This window comes from Saimiri boliviensis, chromosome 12 (genome assembly GCF_048565385.1).
Source record: "Saimiri boliviensis isolate mSaiBol1 chromosome 12, mSaiBol1.pri, whole genome shotgun sequence".
In the NCBI taxonomy this organism is placed as follows: Eukaryota; Metazoa; Chordata; class Mammalia; order Primates; family Cebidae; genus Saimiri; species Saimiri boliviensis.
In genome coordinates, this window is record NC_133460.1 from 11,834,203 (window position 1) to 11,860,643 (window position 26,441).

Consider the following 26,441-nt stretch of genomic DNA (forward strand, 5'->3'; position numbering starts at 1 on the left):
CTTGATCCAGCACCATGTATTGACAAGACCATCCTTGCCCTTCTGTACTGTTGGGCACCTTTTTTCCATAAATTGGATGGCTATACGGTCATCTGATTTATGAAATTACTGTGGGTCTGTTTCTGGACCAATCTGGGCAACACAGTGAGATCCCGTCTCTACAAAATAAAGTAAAATAAATGATTTTTAAAAAGTGGGTAGAACAGATGGAGTCATAGGTGTAATTTATAAATGATTGTCAATTTCTTGGCTACATTCAGGTGTTGGTAAGTCAGATCTGTTGGGCGTTCAGGCAAAATGTATTAAGTGAATTATATGGTGTTCAGAATGATTGCTAGATGTTCATTGTGACTTGAATTAGATGTTATTTGGGCCTTACAGAGCTACAGTTTTGACACTTTTATTTATTTGTCTTTTTAAAATGTTTACAATCTTCCTGTCAAGGCACTAACTATTTTCTACTTAATTGTTCTAAGTGTCCTTAATTTACCAGGAAAACTTTAGGGATTATACCTAAATAAGTGTTAAGCCGTTTAAAGGGCTGATGTGATGTGATGTAGACAATAGTATTCTACATAATAGTTTCAGGACTACATTGATTAAATTGTTTCTTTTTCCTTTAAAAAAAAATTTTTTTCTTGTGACAGGGTCTCGCTGTGTTGCCCAGGCTGGAGTGCAGTGGTGCAGTGGTGTGATCATGGCTCACGGTAGGTTGGAGCTCTCAGGCTTAAGCAGTCCTCTCAGCTCAGCCTCCTTAGTAGCTGGGACTACAGGCACGCACCACCATGCCCAGCTCATTTTTTATTTTTTGTATACAGGGTCTTCCTTCCTATGGTGCCTACACTGGTTTCAAACTCCTGGGCTCAAATGATCCTCCCACCTTGGCATCCCAAAGTGTTGGTGTTTCAGTTGTGAGCCATCACACCTGGCCATTTTAGTTTTAATAATTTATATCTATTTCTAGTTTAAAATATTTACTAAAATCTATTATTTATGAATATGGTATTCATTATTGTTAAGATTATTTTGTATGTGTTTAATTTCATTTTCAGTATAAGCTCTTGGAAATTAGAAATCTTATCCCTTATTCACTACTGTATTCTCAGTACTTGACCTTGCCTGGTATGAAACAGGATATTGAATAAATATTTATTAGATGAATGAGTGAATGAACATACTGATACCACATTCAACAACTCTCCAAGTATCACAGTATTCACCATCTAACAAATAAAATAGCTCGTATAGAGCAGAGCCACAGTCAACCTGCCATAAAAGGAAGTGTCAATGAAAATCAACCTTTGTATGTGTAGCTGCTAAGATTTGGGGGCTTTTGTTACCGCAGCATGAACTAGCAAAGCTCAGTGAGACAGCAGCTAGAATATACACATATAAATAGACCAGATAGACCAGTAGATGAGATTCCAAAGATAGTTCAGTCAGCATTAACTAACTACACCCACACTCTCCTCCTAACAGAAAGAATAGAATTCCTGTTCACTGAGATCTGCCTCAAACAGTATCTTTGTGAAAAGTAAGCACTTTCTCTGGCTACTCAAGTGATCAGTCAGGACTCTTTTTCCCACACCCCCCTCCCACCCGTCCCCGGTTGGAGTGTGGTGGTGCCATCGTAGCTCACTGTAATCTCTAACTCAAGGCTCAAGGAATCCTCCTGCCTCAGCCTCCAGAGTAGCTGAGACTACAAGTGTGTGCCACCATGCTCTGCTAATTGTTTATTTTTTATTTTCAGAGACAGGGTCTTACTGTGTTCCCCAGGCTGGTCAGGACTTGATTGCATGTGACAGAAACCAACCAACTCTAGTTCTCCCCCTTTCAATCTGCTCCTTTCTCCGTCTTCCCAGTCTCAATAAGTGGCGGTTCCATCCTTCAAGTTGCCCAAGCGCTGAATCTCGATGCTAACCTTGATTTCTCTCTTTTATGTCACAGCCAATATGAAGGCAAATCATGTTCAGACCCAGGCGGAGGTTCCTGCTGACCCAGGCTCTCACCGGCATGTTGTCCTTTACTGTCCTCCTGAGGGTGTCTGGAGCTTCAGTGCTGTGTGCTCTTGGCCTCCATGCTGGGGCACCACCGACTCCCGCTGTCCAGGGCTTCCAGTGGACTCTCCGAGGCACTGATGTAGAATCTTCCCCATTCGGTGCACCAAGAGCAGCCTCACATGGTGTGGGCTGACATGAAGAGCTGCCAGATCCAACAGGTAACAATCCTGAGGTCAGAGAGTCCTGTCTCTATTTTGACTCAGATGCGAAGGGAAGATGCCAGGGACCCTAAACATCGCAGCATGACCAGCGTGTGCCACCACGACCTGCAGCATGTGGTCAGGTGGAAGTTATTTGACTTCAGGAGAGGACAGTGTTCTCTTCGGGCGTTTTCCTCAGTGGCTGGATGTGCGTCCCTCTCCTCTCTCTTCCCCTCTCACCCCCAGTCTCCATCTCCATTTCTCTGTCTGTTTCCACCTTGCTGTTCCCTTTCACCTGCTTTCTCCTCTTCAGCTTTCATGGTTCTCCCATCCACCCGCATTTCCCAGGCTAAGGCCCCTGCACTGTGCTAGGTGGGGAGATGTGTGTGGATTTAGGCGGTGCCCTCTAGATGTGTCCAGGATGGGGAAACATGGCTCAGCTGCCAGTATAATGGTTTCAGAGAGTGGCCACTTTTGAAGGCCTTTCACAGCTTCCATTCTAGAATCGTGTAGGACTTAAAACTGATGGGCCACAGTGGAATTCTTGGTTCCCCAGGACCTTGTGGTGGACACCTTCTTTCACTGAGCATTCACGGGGTGGCTATTAGGTGCCAGGCCCTGCTCTGGGCTAGGGGCACCATAATGAGTAAATATCAGGTCACTACCCCATGGAACCCACCACTGCAGGGGCATCAAGAGGGGGAGAAAGAAAGCGATGTGGCCTGTTTGTGTCCTTCTTACGTGGTCACCTGCCAGGTCCTGGGGGAGTGGGAGCCAGTGCAAGGAGAGAAGCCCAGTGAGCAAGGCAAAGGCATGATGTCAGACCCAGGGGCTGAGACCCCCTCCTGCAGCCGGGCAGCTTCTGGAGTGGACAAGGAGCAGCAGGGAAGGTCGTGGCCTGGTGTTCTGGGGTCCACTGGCCCATCTCATTCCTGTGGGTGCCAGAATTTGTCCAAAGGGAGGACTCGGTGTCTCTGGAAACAGCAGGCCAGAGACAGGATGTTTCAGAAACGGAGGAAGGAACTGTACATCGTGGAAACAGAGTATGGGTTTACAGTAGTGCGTCTCTCTCTAATAACTAGCTAGCGTGTTCCTGTTAATGGAAAATATTGGGGTTGTAAGTTCCCCTGGATCTTCTCATCGTCGTGTAATTTCATTTGTTCCCCCCTCCCTCCTGTCTTTCCTCCCTCCCCTTCTTCCTTCCTCCCCTCCTTTCTTCCTTCCTTCCTCCCTCCCTCCCTTCCTCCCTCCCTCCCTCCCTGCCTTCCATCATTCTCTTTTCTTTTTCTTTCTCTCTCTCTCTCTCTCTCACTTTCTTTCTTTCTTTTAAACTTTTTTGAATAGACCACACTGTACTGAAACCCACATTATTTACCAAAATTTCTGGAGCTGCTTCTGTCTTTCAGGCAGGAATGTCATCCTGTATCCCTCAGCCCCTCCCAGCCTCCTTCTCCTTTGATTTATGGGTGCCCCTGGGGCAGCTGCTGAGTCTCAGGGGTTTCTAGTCTTCATCAAGTTCTGCCCACCTGGATGATTTGCCCCTGTCCTTACCAGATGCCTGCAGTGTCTAGATCACTGAGGCTGCTTCCCCCTAACTGATCTGCTGTTTGTATTCTGAGGGCACCCCAGCAATAGAGGCAAAAGGCACAGGCATTGAAATCCCCAGCTGCTCTGACTCTAGGTTGGTGCACTTCCATGCCAAGTACTAAGCACACAAGAATCTGATGCCACCAAAACCTGATTTGGGTCTGCTGCCTCCTAATTTATTTTTTAGAGCAGTTCCAGGTTTACAGATAAATTGAGTAGATAGTACAGAGAGTTCTCCTAGGCTCCCCTGACGTCCAGTACACAATTTTCCTATTAGTGCATTGTATTAGGGTGGTCCATCTGTTAACAATTGATCAACCAATATTGATACATCATTAGTAACTAAAGTTCATAGTTGACAGTAGGGTTCATTCTTCCAGTTTTCATAGATCGAGTTTTGGCAATTACATAATGTTGTAAACCCCCAATACAGCATCTTATAAAATAGTTTCAGTGCTGAAGATTCCCTGCGCTTCACCATTTCCTGCCTCCTCTCCTCCACCCCTGACAACCGCTCGTCATTTCACTGTTTCTCTCTTTTAGACTTTTCAAGAACGTCCTACAGTTGGAATCATAAAGTAGATAGGTTTCCCAACTGGCTTCTTGCTTAAGTGATGGGCTTAAACTTCCTCCATGTCTTTTTGTGGCTTGATGGCTCATTTTAAAAAAATCACTGAATTAGATTTCATTGTATGGCTACAACACAGTTTGTTTATTCATTCACGTTGTGAAAGACATCTTGGTTCTTCCAAGTTTTGACACTGATGAATAAAATTTCCGTAAGTACTTATGTGCAGGATTTTGAGTGAACTTCAGTTTTCCCAAGTGATTGTACCATTGTGATTTTCACTAGCTACGGAGAGTTCTGGCTGCTCCTCATCTTTGACAGCATTTGGTGTGTTTACCTTTTTGCATTTTAGCCATTCTAATAGGTTTCCAGTGATAGCTCGTTGTTTTAATGTGCAATTCCCTAGTGACCAATGATTTTGAGCACTTTGTATATGCTTATGCACCATCTGTATATTTTATTGGTGATGTGCTCAGATCTCTCACCTATTGTTATTATTTTTTTGCCTTGTGTTGCTTAGTTCTCAGAATTCTTCATATATTTGGGAGAGCAGTGTTTTATCAGATTATTTTGTATATATTTTCTGCCAGTCTTTGACTTGCTTTTTTCATTATCTTCAAAGTGTCTTTCATAGAGCAGAAGTTTTTCATTTTCACAAGGCTCAACTTTATTTTTTTCATTCATGGATTGCGCTTTTGGGTGTGTATCTAAGAAGTCATCATGGAACCCACGTTTCCGAGCTCTGTTCCTATGTGATCTCCTGGGATTCTCATGGTTTTGCACCTTACCTTTAGGTGTAAGATTCATTTGCTAAAGGGCATAACATGCACACCTAGATTTATTGATTGATTGATTGATTTTGTGCTTGGTTGTCTAGCTGTTCTAGCACCATTATTTGGAAAGGCTATCCTTGCTGCTTTAAATTGTCTTTAAACCTTTATGAAAGATCAGTGGACTGTATGTAGGCCTGTTTCTGGGCTCTGTATTCTTTTCCATAGATCTTATTTGTGTGTTTTTCCTCTTTTCACCAACTTCAAGCTGTTTTGGTTTCTGTAGCTTTCTAGTAAGTCCTGAAGTTGGTAGTACCAACTTTAGGGTTTTATTTCTTAACTTCATCATGACAACCTGATTGAGATTGTTGTAGTCAAACTTGGAAATGTGTGAGATTCCCCCTTAGTTTGGTCTTCAAGGGGTTTTTAATGCTCAAGGCAGGCCACCCTCAGCTGCTAGTAATCTGTGAATATCATTGAAGTGCTCCTCCCAGTGGCTGGCCCAGTAGCTTCTCTTCCTGGTGAGCTGAGACTCCTTGTGTGTTAGCCTGTCTCTCTCAGTTCTAGGGTGGCAGTTTTCCCTGTGACCTCACTTCTCTGGTCCAGCCTAGAAGAGCTGACTTTCAGTTTGTTCAGCTTTTCTGTGGCTGTGAGGATAAGTGATGACTCCCTAGCTCTTTCCATGTTGGAGTGGAAACCCAAAAGTTCATTTTAGAGTTACTTGTAATAAAAGTCACCCATTGTCAGTGTACAGCTTGATGATTTTAGGTGGATTTATAGAATTGTGCCGCCATCAGCAGAGTTCTATTTCAGTGCATTTTTGTCGCTTCCCCAAACTCCCTTGAGCCTCTTTGTAGTCATTTCCTTTCCTAATCCCTAGTCCCCATGCCTAGATCTGAATAGAATAAATATTTGGATAACGGACTTCATTATATTTACATCTTCATGTGTTTGGGACTTTATATAGTGGACTGTCGTCTTCCTTTTCTGACAAATAGAGAAGAGGTTGCATTCTAGGGATGTTTTTGGGGAAACATAATAGTAGTCCTGTTTATGGTTCTCCTTGAATTGGTTCATCTGTGCTGGTGAGTGGTACTTGCTACAAAACCTTGTCTGGTGAGCACAAGGAAAGGAATCTTCAAAAATTGGCCATTAAAACAGAGATGGTACATTTTTACATAGTAATATGTGGAGTTAAATATTAAACCATCTTTATTCTTTTTCCCCCGCCTTTTTTTTTTTTTCCACAGAGTTTTTGCTTTGTGCCCAGGCTGAGTGCAATGGCACGATCTCAGCTCACTGCAACCTCCACCTCATGGGTTCAAGTGATTCTCCTGCCTCAGCCTCCTGAGTAGCTGGGATTATAGGTGTCCACCACCACACCCAGCTAATTTTTGTATTTTTAGTAGAGACAAGGTTTTACCATATTGGCCAGGTTGGTCTCTAACTCTTGACCTCAGGTGATCCGCCTGCCCTGGCCTCGTAAAGTGCTAGGATTACAGGCATGAGTCACCACACCAGGCCTGAAGCATCTCTTTATTCTTTCAGAAATACGGTTGATAATAGTAACGCTGCACTCCTCGTGTGCCTGAAATGCCCCACATTGTCTTCTTCAGGTGGGAAGCACTCTGGAACAGCCAGATAAAGGTGAGGGCAAGATTTTATTGTAGTTCTTTGATCGATTGATTGATTTTTGCTCTGAGAGGTGTTAGCATCTGTGTATCGGAAATAGAATTCAAGAGGAGAGACAGCACCTGTGTTAGTTTCCTCCTGCTGCCTATGATCACATTACCACAAACCGGTGGTTTGAAGCCACAGAAGTCTGGAATGAAGCGGCTGGGTTTTCTGATCAGGGTCATGTGAAGCTACAATCTGGGAATGGTCTGGCTATGGGTTTTCTCTAGAGCTCAGGCTATTTTTCTGAGTTCATTACATGTATTGAAGGAGTTTCTGTTCTTGTTGGTGGGGGACTGAGGGCCCTTTTTCTGTGCTGGCTGTCAACCAGGAGTCACTCTGACTTCAGAGGCCACCTGCTTTCCTCCTTACTTGTCTTTCCTATCTTTCAACCAATAACCACTCATGGAGTCCTTTACAAGTTCTGACTTCCCTTCTCTGACTTCATCTTCTCCAGCCAGCTGTGGAAAGCTCTGTCACTGTGGAGTGATGTGATTCGATCCAGTTCATGCAGGTAACCTAACCATCTTCAAGTCATGTAACTGTCATATACCAATGTAATCACAGGAATGCTGTCTCATCACCTTAAGAGGCTTCAGAGACAAGCGTATGGCATGTTTGGGGACCATTTCGGAAATTCCGTCTACCACAGTTGGACACTCACATTCCCCCATCTGCAAAATACATTCACCCTCTCCTCTAAAGTTTCCAAATTTCACATTAAAGCATTAGTTCAACATGAAAAATGTCACATAGACCACATCAGATCCAAAGTTTAAAATCTCATCTAAAGCATCCACACCAGGTGTGGATGAGGCCTCTGAGGGTGTCCATTAAATACAGATCCTGGACATAATGTCCTTACCTCCGTCGACCCGTCACACTGAACAAACTGCTTATCTGCTCCTAATGTGGAATGGCGGGACAGACACAGAATGACAAGTACGGTGATTCTAGTTCAAAAAGAAGGACCATGGAAGGGAGAAAGAAGTCACCGACCCACAGTCGTTTGGAAATGGAGCTGGGCAAAATCCAGCAGGAGGTTCTTAAGTAGGATCCACAGCCTGGGACTGCCCCTCCATCCTGTGGGACTTCGCCTCTGGGATCTTTGCTCTGCATTTCTTGAAACCATTATTATCTATCTTAATTTTCCCCCGACTCCTTTGCTTCTTCTTTCTCCTCATGGCAGCATCCTCCGCTTAATCCTTGGTCTGTCATCCCCGGCAGAATTGGTCAGATAGTGCCCGTGTCACGGTCCTGACCGTGTCTACGAGGGGCTGTCCTTGTGAGCCCGTGCTCCTCTGGGACCGTCTTCACTGACCTGACCTCAGTCATGATTGCTTTCAGCTGCCCTGGCTGGCTTAGGAGAAAACCTAAGACTATGGAGACCCAGAGCCATTCTCTGCCCTGTCTATCTCCAGGAGAGGAAGAAAATAACAGGGATCTTCATGGAGAACTGACCCCCGTGAGGGCCTGGACTCTCCAGCAGTCACAGCAGAGGAAACGCCCTGAGGAAGCATGGAGGAGCTGAACACCCAGACTGGGAAAGCCGGTTTGTGTTAAGCACTATTTAATTCTCATGTGCTCCCTGCCCCAATCTACAAGCCAGTGAAAGACAACGGACTGAGAATAAGTAATAGGCCTATAGAACCATGATGAAGAATTGTCCAAGGAAAGGCCCCTTTACTCTCTTTGCAAGGTGAAATTGCTGTATTTAATCCAAAGTTTTCTGAAAGGCAGCAGTGAGTTTCCTCCCTGCTTGGCACAGGGAGGCTGAGGCCAAGGTTTGCGAGGTGTATCTGCTGCCACCAGGTGGTCAGGGAGCCTGGAGAGTCTTAGTCTTTCTGGGCTTCAGTTTTCTCATCAGTAAAGTAGGGGCTTAGTGTACCTTTCTGCGGTCCCTTCCTGCTCTGTTTTCTCTGAGCCGTTGAGGGACTAAGATGGTTTTTAACACTGCCTGGACCTGTAACCTGCACTGACCTCTTTGGCTCTGACTCCTGACTGGCCCCTGTGTGTCTCCTGCAGAGCCTGAGCTGAGTCCACACCCTGGAAGCCCAGAACCGACGGGACGGACGGAAGAAAGAAAGTCAGCAGGTGTTTGGAGAAGAGAAGAACCTGCAGAGGACGAGTCAGCGCTGGAACAGGGGGGACCGAAGCCGGGGAGAGTGAGGACAGACCGGGCCAGGAGCCTCGGGGGAATGGGCAGCGGGCCTGTGATCATTCAGCCACGCCAGGAGCAGCGCACGCTGAGCAGGGGGGACCGAGAGAGAAACCTGCTCCACAGGAGTCTCCTGAGCCTGGCCAGGGAGAGCCAAAGGGTGGATCAGAGCTGGTTTATAGTGAGGGGCAGCACCACTCCAAGACGGAGAGGATGCGACCGTGGGCCCCCGCCCAAGACCCCGGAGCCTCAACCTCGGGGCTCCCGTAGCAGAGGATGCTCTGCAGGTCGGCGTGGATGAGAGGGAATCACCGTGCTTGGAGAAGGGTGAGAGATGTCCGTTCTTACATCACACAGCTCTGCCCTAGGTCAGGTGCCAGAGTCAGTGATTCTTGCCAGTATACGAGGCAGTGATACTTCCACTATTCCTCTGTACTTTGAGTTGAGGAAGGTCTCTATGTGAAGAGTATTTACTGGGTGTTTAATTTTCTCTACACCGTGTTAAGCACTTGGGGGTCAGATAGAAGTTTCCCCAAGTAACTGAAGCCCATGAGAGAAAGAACACAGAGACATGATTTCAAGAAAATAGGGTAGTTCTCCGAAAGTGGGGTGTCATGGCAGCCCAGAGGATGGGAGTGTAGGTGAAGACATTGCTCCTAAGGACAAGGGGAACCATAAGAGGGATTCTTCAGAGCAGTCCTGTTTTTCCCCCAGTGTCCCACAGAAGAAGATCCTGGGGCATGACTGGTGTAGAGCAGGGTCTACAGGTGTAGGAGGGGGACTTGCTGCATCTTGGGAGAAATTATAACATCCCTGGGTGGACATTTTGGAGAGGAATGTCAGTGATTGGATTGGATATCTGTAGTCAGTTTTATTCTATCTTCGGTGAACACTGCTGAGAACTTCCTTAGTACCAGACCCTAAGCTGGGAATCATGAACACAGAGATGAGTAGAATCCGATCTCGGCTTTCACAGAACTCTCAGTCTAGTGACTAGCGAGTTATGAGAAGTGTAGTGATGGTGACTTCATTAGAGCAAGTGGCTCATGCTGCATGGAGATGACCTCAGTGGATGGCCTGGTCCGCCTTGTGGTTATCGACAGCTGGATGACTTGCTTTGGGACAGTGACCCTGGACTTCTATCAGGTGTCAGCATCTTAGGTACAAGCAACACCTCAGTTCCTGTTGGGTCAAAACAGTGAAGACTGCCAAGGTGATCAGAGGACACTGCTGACATCAGTAGCTACTGATGAGGTCCTGGCCAGCTAGGGAAATAAAGATGTAAGTGTAACAATGATTCTAAATTTATTGAGACGGAGTTTCGCTCTTGTTACCCAGGCTGGAGTGCAATGGCGCGATCTCGGCTCACCGCAACCTCTGCCTCCTGGGTTCAGGCAATTCTCCTGCCTCAGCCTCCTGAGTAGCTGAGATTACAAGCACGCGCCACCATGCCCAGCTAATTTTTTGTATTTTTAGTAGAGACGGGGTTTCACCATGTTGACGAGGATGGTCTCGATCTCTTGACCTCGTGATCCACCCGCCTCGGCCTCCCAAAGTGCTAGGATTACAGGCTTGAGCCACCACGCCCGGCCTCTAAATTTATTCTTAACATAATGAGCAGAGATTATCTGTCTTCTAAGTTAAATACTTTTTAGACTTCAAGATTCACCCACGTCGAAAATAACATACATATCGGCCATATTACTGCCCTGAGATGATTTCTCCCTGTCCTTACCAGAAGCCTGCACTATCTGGAGCACTGAGTCTGTCTCAGGCTCACTGATCTGCCCTCTGGATTCCAGGGACACCCACAGAGCCAGTGGTTGAAGGCACAGGCGTTGATGTCTCCGACTGTTCTGACTCCAGCTTGGTGCACCTCAACACCCAGTATGAACCACACATAAAAAGGATGCCACCACAATTTTGATTTGTGGGTGTTGCATCCTAACTTTAATAAAATGTAGTGGACATTATTTTTTACAAGAATTCTAGGTTTACAGGTAAATTGAGCTGATAGTACAGGGAATTCCCCTATTCTCTCTTATCTCCTAGCATGGAGTTTCCTCTATCAATAGTATCATGCACTGCTGGGATATATGTTTACAATTGATTAATCAATATTGATACATTATTATTAACCAAACTCTGTAGTTTGCGTTAGGGTGCATTCTTTGAGTTTTACAGTTCTATGGGGCTTGACAATTACCATGTCATGAATCCCCAGTACAGTATCACACAGAAGATTTTTACTGCTGAAAACCTCCTTGTGTTCAACCAATTCATCCCTCCTGCACGCTTGGCAGTCACTGATCATTTCACTATCTCTACCATGTTGACTGTCCTGGAATGTCCTAGTGTTGGAATCATACAGTGTGTAGAGTCGTTAGACTAGTTTCTTCTTAGCATTCTGTATTTAAAGTGCCTCCATGTCTTCTCGTGGCCTGCTAGCTCATTTCATTGATCACTGAATCCTATTCTCTTGTACAGATACACCACAGTTCGTTCAGCCCCTCACTTACTGAGGGACATTTTGGTTACTTTCAGTTTTTGTTAAGTGTGAGTAAAACTGTTGTACATACTTAGATGCAAGTTTTTGAGTGAACATGTTTTCACATTACTTTGGTAAGTATCTAAAACTGCTATTTTCAGGATTATGTGGCAAGGCTGTGTTTAGCTTTTTATTTTTATTTTTACTTTAAAAAGTACCTGCCAACTGTTTTCCAAAGTGACTAGCGTTTTGCATTTCCACTAGCAGTGAGTGAGAGTCCACATTGCTCTGCGTCTTTGACAGCCTGTGGTATTGTCACTTGTTTGGATGTGAGCCTTCCTGTTAGGTGTATACTATAGTGTAGCGGCGTCTCATTGGTTTAATATGCAGTTTCCTTGGGAGGCCGAGGCGGGTGGATCACAAGGTTGAGAGATCGAGACCATCCTGATGAACATTGTGAAACCCCGTCTCTACTAAAAATACAAAAAATTAGCTGGGCATGGTGGCACATGCCTGTAATCCCAGCTACTCAGGAGGCTGAGGCAGGAGAATTGCCTGAACCCAGGAGGCGGAGGTTGCGGTGAGCCGAGATCGCGCCATTGCACTCCAGCCTGGGTAACAAGAGCGAAACTCCGTCTCAAAAAAAAAAAAAAAAAAAAAAATGCAGTTTCCTAGTGACGCATGGTTTTGAGCATCTTTTTCATATGCTTATTTGCCATCCATATATCTTTTCTGGTGAAGTATCCAGGTCAATTGGGTTTTTTGCTTTTTTATTATTGAGTTTTAAAAGTCCTTTATATATATTGGACACCAGTCTTTCATCAGATCTGTATTTTGCCAATTTTTTTCCCAGTCTATCACTTGGTTATTCATTTTCTTAACAATGTCTTTGACAGAGCAGAAGTTTTTAATTTTTATGAAGTTCAACTTCTCCATTTTTTCTTTCCTGGATTATGCTTTTGGCATTGTATCTGAGAAGTCGTCACCAATCCCAAGTCACCCAGATTTTCCTCTATGTGATAATCCAAGAGTCTTACAGTTTTGCACCTCACATTCAGGTGTAAGATCCATTTTGTGAAAGGTGTAAAATCTTTCCTAGATTTACTCATTTTCCACACGTGGATATCGTAGTCATTCTAGCACCATTTGTTGAAAAGACTGTCCTTTCCCTGTTAAATTGCCTTTGTACCTTTCTCAAAGATCTGTCAAGTATTTGTGTAGGTGTATTCCTGAGCTCTGTATGCTTTTCTAGTGACCTATTTGTCTGCTTTTTCTTTCTTCACCAATTTCCTCATTGGTTACTGTAGCTCTAATTAGTACTGAAGTGGGCAGTGTCAGTTCTCTGGGGATTTTTCTGATCTTTACAATGAGAACCTGGCTGGGTTCCTGGTGGTAACACTTAGAAGAGTGTGAGATCCACACTAAATCTGAGACCCAAGGAGTTTTGAATGCTCAAGCCAGGCCACCCTCAGCTTCTAGTAATCTGTGAGTACCATTGAAGTGCTCCTCCCAGTTGCTGGCTTCAGCAGCTTCTGTTTCCTGTATTTGCCTGTCTATCTTGTTTTCAGCATGGCAGTTTGCCCTGTGACCTCTCCTCTAGTCCCTCTGATAACAGGGTTGATAATTTTCAGTTTGTTCACCTTTCTTCTTGTTGTGAGGACAAGTGGTGACCTCCTAGCCCCTTACAAGTTGGAGTAGAAACCAGGAATTTCATTTAACAAGTTACTTGTAATAAAAGTCACTAATTGCAAAAATAGAATTGAATAATTTAGGTAGATATATAGAATTTTGCAGCCATCACCTCAGTCCCCTCTTAGAATACATTTCTTCCCTCCCCAGATTCCCCAGAGCCTCTTTACAGTCATTTTCCAATCCCTGGGCACCATGACGGAGCCTGAACAAAGTACACATTTGGAAAACAGACAGCATTACATTTCAGCTTTTATTAGATTGGAATTTTATACAATGGACCGTTGTCTTGCTCTTGTGGCAACTAGAGGAGATACTTTATTCTAAGGACTTTCTCTGGGGGAGCTTAGTAGTCGTCCCGTTTATTGCTCTCCTTGAATTGGTTCATCTGTGCCGGTGTCAGACAGTTGCTATCAAACCTTGTCTGGTGAGCATGAGTGAAAGACCTAAAAGAAAACCTTCTATTAGAAATGCAGATGATGAATTTGCAGATAATGCTATGCCGAGTTAAGTTTGTTTTTTTGTTTTTTTGTTTTTTTGAGCTGGAGTTTTGCTCTTGTTGCTCAGGCTGGAGTGCAATGGCACGAACTCGGCTCACTGCAACCTCTGCCTCCTGTGTTCAAGCAATTCTCCTGGCTCAGCCTCCTGAGTAGCTGGGATTATAGGCATGCAACACCACGCTAAGGTAGTTTTGTACTTTTAGTAGAGACGGGGTTTCTCCATGTTGCTCAGGCTGGTCTTGAACTCCCAACCTCAGGTAATCACCCACCTTAGCCTCCTAAAGTGCTTGGGTTACATGCGTGAGCCACCACACCTGGCTGGAATTTAAGTATTTTACCATCTTTTTTCTTTCAGAATTTGAGTTGGTAACACTGAGGAGACACTTCTCACCTGCCTGAAATGCCCTACGTTATCTTCTTCCAGTTGCATGGGCTCTGGAACAGCCCTTGCAGTCCTCCCATAAAGGTAAGTATAACATTTTACTGTAGTTCTTCGCTTTTTTTTTCTTTTTTGTACTTATAGGGATTAGCATACATGTATGTGAAAATATAAAGAGCACAGATAGGCACCTGTAACTAGTTTTCTGTTGCTACCTCTTAACACATTATAACAAGTTAGTGGTTTGAAACCACAGAAATCAGGAGTGATTGGGTTCTCTGATCAGGGTCTTAGGAGGCTGAAATCCAGTTATGTGCTGCCTGTGTTTTTCATCTAGAGCTCAGGATACTCTTCCAAGTTCACTACAGATGTATTGGCAGAATCCATCTTCTTGTGGGCGGAAGACTGACATCCTTTTGCAGTCCTCCTGGCTCTCAGCCAGGAGACACCCGACTTCAGAAGCCATCTGCATTCTTTCTCACTTTCCCCATCTTCCAACCAACAACAGCTCATGGAATTCTTCTCCAGCTCCCATCTCCTACCCACTAGAGAAATCTGTGACACTTAGGGAGTGATGTAATTAGATCCCGCCCACTCAGGAAATCTTAGCCTTTGAATTAGTCTGTTCTTGCAATGTTATAATGACCTGAGGCTGGGTGATTTATAAAGAAAAGAAATTTAATTAGGTCATGGTTCTGTGGGCTGGCAGGGGAGGGATGGATGGAGAGAGGGAGGGAGAGAGAGAGAGAAAGAGAAAGCGAGAGACAGAAAGAGAGAGAGAGAGAGAAAGGGGAAGTGCTGCATGGTTGTAAAGAGGCAGATCTCATGGAAACTCTATCATGCGACAGCACTTGGGGGTTGGTTCTAAGCTATGAGAAACCATCCCCATGATCCAATAACCTCCTGCCAGGCCCCACCTCTAACACTCAGGATTATAATTCAACATGAGATTTGGGTGGGGACACAGAGCCAAACCATATCACTCTAAAATCATATGACTGCCCTGTAACAATGTAATCACAGGAATGTCTCATCAGCTTAACAGGTTCCAGAGATAAGGGTACAGCATGTTTGGAGACCATTTTAGAAATTCCACCTATCACAGTTCAACTTCTGGTCCCGAGACATTCACGTTCCTCACAGATGCAAAAGGCATTCACCCTCTCACCCAAGGTTTCCAAGTTTCCTGTCATTATGCATTAGTGCAAAGTGAAAAATGTCATGTAGCTTTAATCTGATCAGAAGTTTAAAATCTCATTTAAATCATGTACACCAAGTGTGAATGAGGCTTCTGAGGGTGTCCGTTCAGTACAGATTCTTTTTATTTGAGAGTGATTCTTGGTCTGTCACCCATGCTGGAGTGCATTGGTGCAATCTTGGCTTTTTGCGACTTCTGCCTCCTGGGTTCAAGCGATTCTCCTGACTCAGCCTCTTGAGTATCTGGGAATACAGACATGCACCACTGCATTCAGCTAATTTTTTTGTGTTTTTAGTAGAGATGTGGTTTTGCCCTGTTGGCCCCGCTAGTCTGAAACTCCTGACCTCAAGGGTTATCTCCCTCAGCCTCCCAAGGTGCTAGGATTTCAGGCATGAGCCACCAACCCTGGCCCAAGTACAGATCCTTGATATAATTCCCTTACTCCTGTTGACCCATGAAACTGAACAAACAGCTTATCTGTCTTCAGTGTGCAGTGGTGGGACAGTCACAGAATAACACTGCTAGTGATTCTTGTTCATTCCTGATTAGGCTCCACAGCCTGGAACTAACCCTCTGTGACAGGGAGCTTTGGCTCCGGGCTCTGCATTTTTTCCCATCATTATTGAAAACATTTTATTTTCCTTCTTCCCCTACTCTTTTGGTTCTTCCCTTTTCTCCTCGTGGCAGCATCCTGCACTGAATCCTTGTTGCATCATCCCAGCAGAATTGGTCAGATATTGCTTGTGTCACAGTCCTGACCGTCTCTACGAGGGGCTGTCCTTGTGAGCCCGTGCTCCTCTTCACTGAGCTGACCTCTGGCAGTCATGATTGCTTTCAGCTGCCCTGGCTGGCTTAGGCGAAAACCTAAGACTATGGAGTCCCAGAACCAATCTCTGCCCTGTCTATCTCCCAGAGAGGAAGAAAATAACAGGGATCTTCTTGGAGAAATGACCCACGTGAGGGCCTGTACTCTCCAGCAGTTACAGCAGAAGAAAGTTTCTGAAGAAGAATGGAGGAGCTGAGAGTCCAGGCCGGGAAAGCAGGGTTGTGTGAAACACTATTTAATCCTGTGTGATCCCTGCCCCAATCTAGCAGCCAGTGAATGACAGCTGACCGAGTGTAAATGCCAGGACTATGGAAGTGGTAGAAAGGGTTTGTCCAAGGATAGGACCTTTTACCGTTTTTGTTTTCACAGTGGAAACTGCTATTTTTCATCTAAAGTTTTCTGAACGGCAGCAGCGAGCTTTGGGAGGGCGAGTTACCTGCTCTGCACAGGGAGGCTGAGGCCAAGGCTTGTGTGGGATCTGCTGCCACCAAGTGGTGAGGAGGGATCCTGGGAGAGTCTCAGTCTTTCTGGGCTTCAGTGTTTCCTCATCAGTAAGATAGAGGCTTGTTGTACCTCTCTGAGTTCCCTTCCCACTCTGTTTTCTCTGAGCCTCTGAGGAATTGAGATGCTTTTCAATACTGCCTGGGACCCTCATCTGAGACCTGACTCTGTGTGTCTCTTGCAGGAGCCTGAGCTGAGTCTACACGCTGGAATCCCAGAGCTGTGGGAACAGGTGGAAGAAAGAAAGTCAGCAGGTTTAGGGGATGAGAATAATCCACAAAGGACAAGCCATTGGTTAATGAAAACCAAAGAAGGGAGAATAAGGACAAACCAGGACAGAAGCCTCAGGGGAAATGGCAATGCTATGATCATTTAAACCCTCAAGGAGCAGCGCAAGCGGAGCAGTGGGGACTGAGAGAAACTGACTCGACAGGAGTCTCCTGCCTCAGGCCAGGGAGAACCACAGGTTAGATCAGAGCTGGTTTATAGTGAGGGGCAGCTTGAACTCCAAGAAAGGGTCGGAGGTTTGTAGTCAGTTTTATTCAGTCCTGGATGAACACTCTCCCAACCCAGGAGCCTCAGCGTTGCTGCTGCCGTAGCAGTGGATGCTCTCCAGGTCAGTGTGGGTTAGGGAATGACCATGTGGGAGAAGGGTTGGAGATGTCCGTTCTCACATTAAACTGCTCTGCCCTAGGTCAGGTGCCAGAGGAAGTGTCCCTTGCTTGATTATGAAGCAATGATACTAATAATATTCCTCTGCACGTTCAGTTGAGAGAAGTTTCTCGTAAATATTTATTGAGCATGTAATTTTCTTTATAGTGTGCTAAGCACTTGGGATTCAGGTGTTTAATGTCTCTCTAAAGAAACTCAAGCCAGTGAGTGGAAGAACACAAACAGGTCATTTGAACAAGATACGGTAGTTCTACCCAACTGAGGTGTTGTGGGAACTCAGAGGATGGGAGAGGATGTCAAAGGACATTGCTGCTTATGATGGGGAAGCATAAGAGAACATTTTGAGAACAGACTAGTCTTCCTTGAAGCTCCCGCAGGAGAGGATTCTGGGGCAGGGATGGTGTAAGGCAGGTGCCTCTCTAGGGAAGGGGATTTGCAGCCTCTGAGAGAAGGAGCATCCCTTACACGACATTGGGGACAGAGATGTAGTGAAAGGGTTGGAGGTTTGTAATGCATTTTATTCAATCATAGATGAACACTGCTGAGAGGCCCCTCTGTGCTGGGCCCTTAGCTAAGGACCATGACCACAGAGGTGAGTAAAATAGGATCCCAGCTTTCACAGAATTCTCAATCTAGTGACTGCTGATTCATGAGAAGTGTAGTGATGGTAAGTTCATTGGAACGAGTGGCCCATGCCTCATGAGATGACTGCAGTGGATGTCCTGGGCCAGTGACCCTGGACTTCAGCCATATTTCAGCATCTCGAGGTACAGTACGCCAACACCTCAGCTCCATGTTGAGTCAAAGCAGTTAACACAGCCAAGGTATTCAGAGGACAGTGATATCAGGAGCTATAGACTGTTTCCAGCTGGGGAAATAAAGAAGTAAATTTAATAAGTCTTCTAAATTTGTCCTTGCCATAATGATAAATAACTTTATCTTGATAATGAATGATATCCTGGTAAGTTAATTATAACTTACCATAATAGGAAATAACTTTATCTTGATAATGAATGATATTCTGGTAAGTTAATTATAACTTACCATAATGAGAACTTTATGCTGAGTACAGCAGTCACACAAGCCCTTGAGGACACATGCCTGAGGATTCTGATGAAGATGTGATGTCCACATATGTGCACAGTTGGACCTACAGGCCAGCTTTGAAACAGTGGAAGACCTAGTTTCAAATTCAAGATTGCTTTGAGTAGAAATTCACTTTACCTCTCTTTGCATGGCAATGGGGCTAATCTTCCCTAAGCTGCCCCTGACAAGAAAAGGAATCATACTGGTAAGAATTCAGACTTCAGCAAACATGGGTATGTAAGGAGGTCTTATAAATGTGTTCTAGCCACCTAGCAAGAAATCAGGAATTTAGCAAGTTTGTTCACATTCAGGACAGTTGTGTTCACTAGATCAGAGGCCCTGAGACACGAAGAAGAGACCCCCTAACAAGGGAAAGTGTTTCTTCCTGTCCTAGGACATCACTGCCAACTTCAGGGAAGCAGGAACACAGCTGCCCGCTTTACAGTATGGGCTGCTTTTGTGCCTGGAGTGTGTCTGATGTCCCAAGACCTGTACCTATTTCAGGGAGCCTTGGGAGGAGCCTGAATCACGGATGGAATTGGACAGTGCATGGAGATGGTTGAGCAGGACGAGGGTAAGTGCAGGGGCGTGGCCAGGTCCTACTGGGAGACAGTGAGCGGCACTGATGGGGACAGACAAAGATAAAGTCAAAAGTGTGCGCTTCTGTGTCAAAAACTCAAACCAATAACGAGTTTGCTTTCATAAGCAATAAGTATTTTTCTATTTATGTGAGAATTTAATCTCAAAACAGAAATCATAGAAATAGTAAGTCCAGGGCATAAACCCTGAACTGTAGCTCATATTTATTCTTTCTAAGTAGAGCTATTAGTAAAATTTTCTTCATAAAACATGTATTGTGCATATAAGAAGGTAAAAGTCGGCCGGGTATGGTGGCTCACGCCTGTAGTCCCAGCACTTTGGGAGGCCGAGGTGTGCGGATCACGAGATCATGATATCAAGACCATCCTGGCCAACATGATGAAACCCTATCTCTACTAAAAACACAAAAATTAGCCGGGCGTGGTGGCACATGCCTGTAGTCCCAGCTACTTGGGAGACGAGACAGGAGAGTCGCTTGAACCCGAGAGACAGAGGTTGCGGTGAACCGAGATTGCATCACTGCATTTCAGCCTGGTGACAGCAAGACTGTTTCAAAATAAAAAAGAAAGAAAGAAAAGCAAAAGTCTTAGAATCATTGGCATTCCATAGAAGAGAGAATTAAATACAGTCAAGGGAAGACCCAAGTCTCATACTTCTCTTGTATATTCCAAAGGTCCAGGGAAATTCCAGGTCTAATTCCATGGAAAATAGAGGTGATTTTCCATGCTGCTAAAGCAAGGTTGCAGACACTTCTGAATTTTGGTCCCAACATACTAGGAGGGCACACCTCTGTCCTGGAAGATGATACAGGAATCAATACTCTTCCTGTGACTCATTCTGGTCATTTGTCCAGCATCACAGAAACCAAAAAATGGAAATATGGCCAAATTCATGATTTGCTATCCCTCTTGTTCAGGTTTCTTACCTGATTCTTAGGATAACAGCGTTACGTGGAGGATTCTGATGAAGATATGCTGTCGAAATATGTGCACAGTTTTGAGCAAAATGCCTGGTACAAATTGATCAACAAGTAATTACTGAATAATTGTATGAATGTTTACTGAATGACATGGATCCTAGTGATTGCTTTTATTGGCAGTGCTCGAAACTCATCCCTGTGTGACCTGAAGTAAGCCACATAACTTGGTGAACCTGCAGTTTCATCATTTTTATAATAAAGAAACCTGACATTTTCCTTCTGCCACAGAATGTCAGGCTTCTGAGACACCAGAACATGTATATACATAAAGGCTTTGATGTATCTGAAAGCAGTATGCTGACAGTGTTGCTGGAGGATGATGGGGGCTGTAGAGAGGCACGCTTTCCAATGATTGATCCAGTCCTCCTTGCTTCACTTCCACATGAATGTTGAGCAGCCCAGGGTCACACCCATTGCACCCTGAACTCAGGCAAGCCCAGGAAGCAGCAAGACACAGGAGACCTGGGCTACAGAACGGTCTCCCAAGTCCCAGGCTCACAAAACCTGGGTGGCGATGAAAGCTGAGAAAGTGAGGAGGTGGTTCAGGGGATGACTCCTCCCTACTAATTCCTGTCATCTCCAATCCACCTTCTATTGCACAGCAACCCGGAGGACCACCAACCACCCCTGACCATCACCTTGATCTTACTGTGTTTGGTTAGTGGGATGCAACCACACATCAACGGCGTTAGACCAACTCAGAAAAAATATCTCTCAAACAGTCTTCCAGAAGGACCGCTCATGGCCCTGTTATTTTCAATATATGGAAAGATGAAATGAAAACAACAAAATCATATCAGGTTTACCAGACTTCCCAAGATAGATGGTCACATATGCCTTCAGGGCATCTCTATAAAAATGATTTTCATGACTTGACACCTTGAAAAGAGCTCTTCTGGGACTAAATTGACATCCATAAGTGACAAGAATGAGAGGTAGTGTTCAGTCACATTAAAAAACAAATCATCCCATATAGAGGAAGCTTTGGATATAGGAACATCAAACTGGTCTTAAGTGAGATGAAAAGTCTCTTCTGCCACAAATATCAGTATAGTGATATCTGCCAGTAAGAAAATATAAATTAGCATAACCATGGGATGCAGCAAGAAGAATATTGAGCCAGGAAAGAAAACATTTTTAAAAAATGAATTCCTCGGCCGGGCGCGGTGGCTCAGCCTGTAATCCCAGCACTTTGGGAGGCCGAGGCGGGTGGATCACGAGGTCGAGAGATCGAGACCATCCTGGTCAACATAGTGAAACCCCGTCTCTACTAAAAATACAAAAAACTAGCTGGGCGTGGTGGCGCGTGCCTGTAATCCCAGCTACTTAGGAGGCTGAGGCAGGAGAATTGCCTGAGCCCAGGAGGCAGAGGTTGCGGTGAGCCGAGATCGCGCCATTGCACTCCAGCCTGGGTAACGAGAGCGAAACTCCGTCTCAAAAAAAAAAAAAAAAAAAAAAAAAAAAAAAAAATGAATTCCTCATTCACTTTCTAGTGGATACAGAAAAAACTGCAGAAGAGTCAGAGGCTATCACGGCAGTGTAATAGGATGATGTGTTAAACTTGTGAAAAGCCTTCAATTCTGTTTTCACATATGAGAAGGAGGGGTGACTGACTTCCTGACTAGCATTAAGAAAATATCACATGTTGGGAAACTGTTTCTGCCTTTACAATTTTATACACAGAAGAGATAAAAAATGAGGCACATGCTGAGATATATTGGGAATGAGATGGGACTGTGGCATTGTAACAAGGGTACACAAATACTGAGAGTGACTGATAGAGGAACGGTCCCCATCGGTTGTGACCTCAGGTGAGACCAGGAGGCTTGTGTTTTAGCAAACCCTGGGCAATTGGAATGAAGGGCTCCTAAGATTCCATAACACGTCCAGCTTCTAATTCTGTTATTGCAGCAGCAGACGGTTACCTGGTACGCAGGCCACTATCTCCCACACTCTTGTCAGAGTCTGAGCTAGAGGTGGCACCTTCAGCTCCCAGCTGAAGCATTGCGAACCTTGTTTTTGTGGTTAAGGACCCTAAAGTGCTGTGAGGATCAAGTTTTTCTCAACGGTAAGTTAAGAATTTGAGTTCTTGACATCCCCCAGTCCTGATTAAACCTATTTGATTTCCAGTTTTTAACCCATCATGTGTTTGAATTTCTTCTCCCCAGTTTCTGGCTCTACCTGGGGTGAGTTCAAGTCCTGCCAGATGTCAGCATGGCGACATCTGGCAGGACTTGTTCCACAAAAACCACAGAGGTGAACTTTCCAGATACCATCGAGAATTCCTACTCCCAGCAGGAAGAGACCAAACTGAATTTCGGAGCCAGCAAAAATAGACTTCTTCTGAGCCAGGTGGCCTACTTCCAGAACTATCAGCTGCAGACATCCAGTAAGTTCTACAGGTTCATCACCATGAAACTGATGAATGATGTCCTGTCTTGTCTCGAGAAACTAACCACTCTCTACATCAAAATTAATTTTATCCTTCCCATACTTGTGGAAAATAGAAATGGGTACTTTAACATTTAGTTAAAGATGGAAGACAGAGGATGAAATATTTAGCAACTGTTCCATGTCTGCAGTAAGGTGGGGGTGGGACTGGGGTTACAATCCCACCTATTGATTTCTGACACAGGCACACAACCACCTGTTTTTCTCATCAAGAGGCTAAATCCATGTTTCCAGGAATCCTCTCTGTACCGTATAAGATCCTGCAGTCAAGTAGCATCCAGTCTGTTGGTCTAAATGTCTGAGGCTACTGAACTTCCATTAGGTTCTGGTTTCTGCTGAGGCCCAGTAAGTAAGGCTGTGTTCTGGGGACACGGGGGGAAACACAGTGATAGCACACAGTACTCGCTGTGAGTGCTCGAAGGGGACCCTGCTCCTAATAGAAGCTGTGGTATGTGTATGTGGCACCATCAAGAGCAGGGAGTAGCCTGGTACCGGTGCCTCAGCCTCCCAATTAGCTGTGATCCCTGGGGAGCACCACTGCAAATGGCTAATTTTTGTATATTTAGTAGAGGTAGGTGGAGTTCCACCATGTTGGCCAGGCTGGTCTTGAACCCCTGAGGTCAAGTGATCTACCTGCTCGGGCCTCCTAAAGTGCCGGGATTCCAGGCGTGAGCCACTTCACCTGCTCCACAGATTCTTTTTTCAGTAAAAGTTGTTAGAATTCATCCCTTGGTCTAGTCTTCTATATAAATTTCTCTAACCATTCATTGACAATGACATATGATGAGATAAATCAGTATTGCAGCAAAGCTTCTGGAAAGCATTTAATGCAATTTATGAAGATTTGGGGGAAAAAGTTTTAATTATTTGCACGGACTTAGGTCACAGGATATGCGATCAAGATCTACTGGATGAGGGAGATTTTGTCCCATGGATTTGAAAAGTAGGCTCATTTACTTCTAGGGCGACCTAGTCTAGGGCTCGTTAGAATATTCCTGTCAGAATATCACATTCTTACACTGAGAATATTTTTCATCCTTGTGCTATGACTGAACACTGATTTGGTCTTGTGTGAAGTGCGATTTGCTTAATGTGACCTGCTCTTCTGATTTGTTGACAGAAGATCAAAAAGATCACGATGAAGAACGGAAATACAGAGACAGCAAAAATAAACTTATTATGAGTCAAGTGGCCTACTACCTGAGCTGCCGGCTGAAGACGAAAGGTAAGTTCTATAGGTTCACCATCACGAAAGTGCTGAACAATGTCCTGTCTTGTCTCTGAGAAATGATACACTCTCTTCTTCAAAGTTAATTTAATCCTTCCCATACTTCTAGGAAAATAGCCATGGGTATTTTAACATTTTGTTAAAGATGGAAGACAGAGGCCAAAGTATTTAGCAACGTTTCCACCTCTGCAGTAAGGCGGGTGTGGGACTACTGTTAATATCCCAGCTATTGATTCCTGACACAGGAGCAGAACCACCTGTTATTCTCAGCAAGAGGATAAATCATGTTGACAAGAATACTGTCTACCATATAAGATCCTGCGGAACTTATAAGCAAGCAAAAGGCAGAAGTGTTCATTTCCAGGTTTCAGGGTGACTGAGTAGTTAAGCCAAGTTGCTTTAAGGAGGGTGGGAGTGGAGATGAGAAGAGGAAAAGCAGGGAAATGACATCTTCAAATCAATAGGCAAGGCTGTCAGTGACATCCCTCAGTCCCGATTAAACCAATTTGACATCAGCAGTTTGTAAGCTATCATGTGTTTGGGTTTCTTCTCCCCAGTCACTGGCTTTCTGTGTTCTGCCCCAAATGTCAACATGGTGGCATCTGGCAAGTCTCCTTCCAGAAAAAACACAAAGGTGAACATTCCAGAAGGCAATGAGAAATCCTGCTGCCAACAGGAAGAAAACCGACTGAATGCCGGAGCCAACAAAAGGACACTTCTTAGGAGCCAGGTGGTGGACTTCCTGAACGACCGGCTGAAGATACACGGTGAGTTCTATAGGCTGACCACCACGAAAGTGATCAATGATGTCCTGTGTTGTCTTGAATCACTAACCATTCTCTTCATCAAAATGATTTTTTTCTGCCCATACTTGCAGAAAATAGAAATGGGTATTTTAACATTTTGGTAAAGATGGAAGACAGAGGCCAGAGTGTTTAGCAACTTTTTCACATCTGCAGTAAGGTGGGTTGCGGGACTGGGGATACAATCCCAGCTATTGATTTCTGACACAGAACCACCTGCTTTTCTCATCAAGAGGCTAAATCCATGTTTACAGGAATCTTCTCAGTACCATATAAGATCCTACAGACAAGAACCATCTAGTCTGGTGGTCTAAATGTCTGAGGCTACTGAACTTACATTCAGTTTTGGTTTCTGCTGAGGCCCAGTACGCAAAGCTGTGCTCTAGAGACACTGGGGGAAACATGATGATAGCACACAGTGCCTCCTGTGAGAGCTTGAAGGGAACCCTGCGCCTAATAGAACCTGTGGTATGTGTATGTGGCATGATCAAGAGCAGGGAGTACCCTGCTACTGATGTACCCTGGTACCTCAACCTCCCAATTAGCTGGGATCAGCGATGGGCACCACCATGCCTGGCTAATTTTTGTATTTTATGTAGAGGCAAGGTTTCACCACATTGGCCAGGTTGGTCTTGACCTCCTGAGGTCAAGTGGTCTGTCAGCTTGGGCGTCGTAAGTTGCTTGGATTCAAGGTATGAACCAAGGTGCTGGCTCCACAGATTCTTTTTTAGTAAATGTTGTTAGAATTCATCCATTGGTCCAGTCTCCTATATAAATTTGTCTAAACACTGATTGACCTTGATATATGATGAGGTAGATCAGTATTGCAGCAAAGCTTCTGGAAAGTAGTTACGGCAAGTCGTGAACATTTTGGGGAAATGTTTGCACTGACTAAGGTCAGGGAATAGGTGATTAAGAACTACAAGATGAAGGAGAGTTTGTCCCATGGATCTGAGAAGCAGACTCATCTACTTCTAGGGCGACTTAAACTAGGGACCGTTACAACATGGTCATCATAATATCACACTCTTCCATTCAGAATATTCTACGCCCTTGTGCTATACCAGACACTGATTTGGTCTTGTGTGAAGTGAGATTTGTTCAACGAGACCTGCTCTTCTGAATTTGTTTACAGAAGATCGAAAGGATCATGAGGAGGACCAGAAATACGAAGACAAGCAAAATGAACTTCTTATGAGCCAGGCGGCCTGCGACCTGGGCTGCCGGCTGAAGACGGGAGGTAAGTTCTATAGGTTGACCATCACGGAAGTGCTGAAGAGTGTTCTGTGTTTTGTCTGAGAAACGGAACGCTCTCTTCATCAGAAGGTATTTCATTTTCCCCATACCTCTAGGCAAATATAACTTTGTATTTTAACATTTTGTTAAAAATGGATGAGAGAGGCCAGAGTATGTAGCCACTTTTCCACGTCTGCAGTATGGCGGGCTGTGGGACTCGGGGTAAAATCTCAGCTATGGATTCCCGGCACAGGCACAGAACCACCTGTTTTTCTGAGCAAGAAGCTAAATCATGTTGACAGGAATCCTCTCTGTAGCACAGAAGATCCTGCAGACAAGTAGCATCTAGGCTGTGGGTCTAAATGTCTGAGGCTCGTGAACTGCCATTCAGTTGAGGTTTCTGCTGAGGTCCGGTAGGGAAGGCTCCGTTCTGGGGGCCTGGGGGAACTCCGGTGATAGTACACGGTACCCGCCGTAGGAGCTTAAAGAGGACTCTGCTCTGTCCGTAATGTGATGGGAGGTGGTCTTTGGAACAAGAGGCGGCATCTGTCCAGTTGCAGAGGACAGAAAGGAAGCTGCGACAGGAGGGCGGTTGTTGGAGTGGAAAGAGGTCTGGATTCAGAATGAAGGTTCCCAGGCTGTATCTTCAGCAGTGTCTTTAGTAACTGTCGGTGAGCAATTGATTTCTCCTTCCTGACTTTCTGTCTCTTCATCTGCAAAGTCAGGCAAATTTCTCTCTCTCCATCTGCAAAGGCAGATACCTTGCAGCGTCTGAAGCATTCAAATGTGCGATCACTTACGACCGCTTATCCAGATGAGATGAAGCCCCTCGCTGTGTGGTGTTGGAG

At 44.9% G+C, this 26,441-nt stretch overlaps 1 protein-coding gene across 14 annotated transcripts in view; it reads left to right on the forward strand.

Annotated features, from left to right (window-relative positions):
• The window catches only part of LOC120360200 (uncharacterized), a 39,485-nt gene that overhangs the window by 3,018 nt on the left and 10,026 nt on the right, over nucleotides 1–26,441 (forward strand). For 3 of the 14 annotated variants that reach the window (XM_074381861.1, XM_074381864.1, XM_074381862.1), the window contains exons 2-12: nucleotides 648–707; nucleotides 1,948–2,218; nucleotides 6,674–6,772; nucleotides 7,257–7,313; nucleotides 8,221–8,351; nucleotides 8,825–9,284; nucleotides 13,990–17,154; nucleotides 18,801–22,264; nucleotides 23,447–23,551; nucleotides 24,112–24,321; nucleotides 25,493–25,597. In XM_074381861.1, the coding sequence (XP_074237962.1) occupies nucleotides 22,090–22,264; nucleotides 23,447–23,551; nucleotides 24,112–24,321; nucleotides 25,493–25,597 (595 nt within the window). In that variant the 5' untranslated portion in view covers nucleotides 648–707; nucleotides 1,948–2,218; nucleotides 6,674–6,772; ... (3 more) ...; nucleotides 13,990–17,154; nucleotides 18,801–22,089. The other 11 variants (XM_074381856.1, XM_074381855.1, XM_074381853.1 and 8 more) reach the window with 11 other exon arrangements.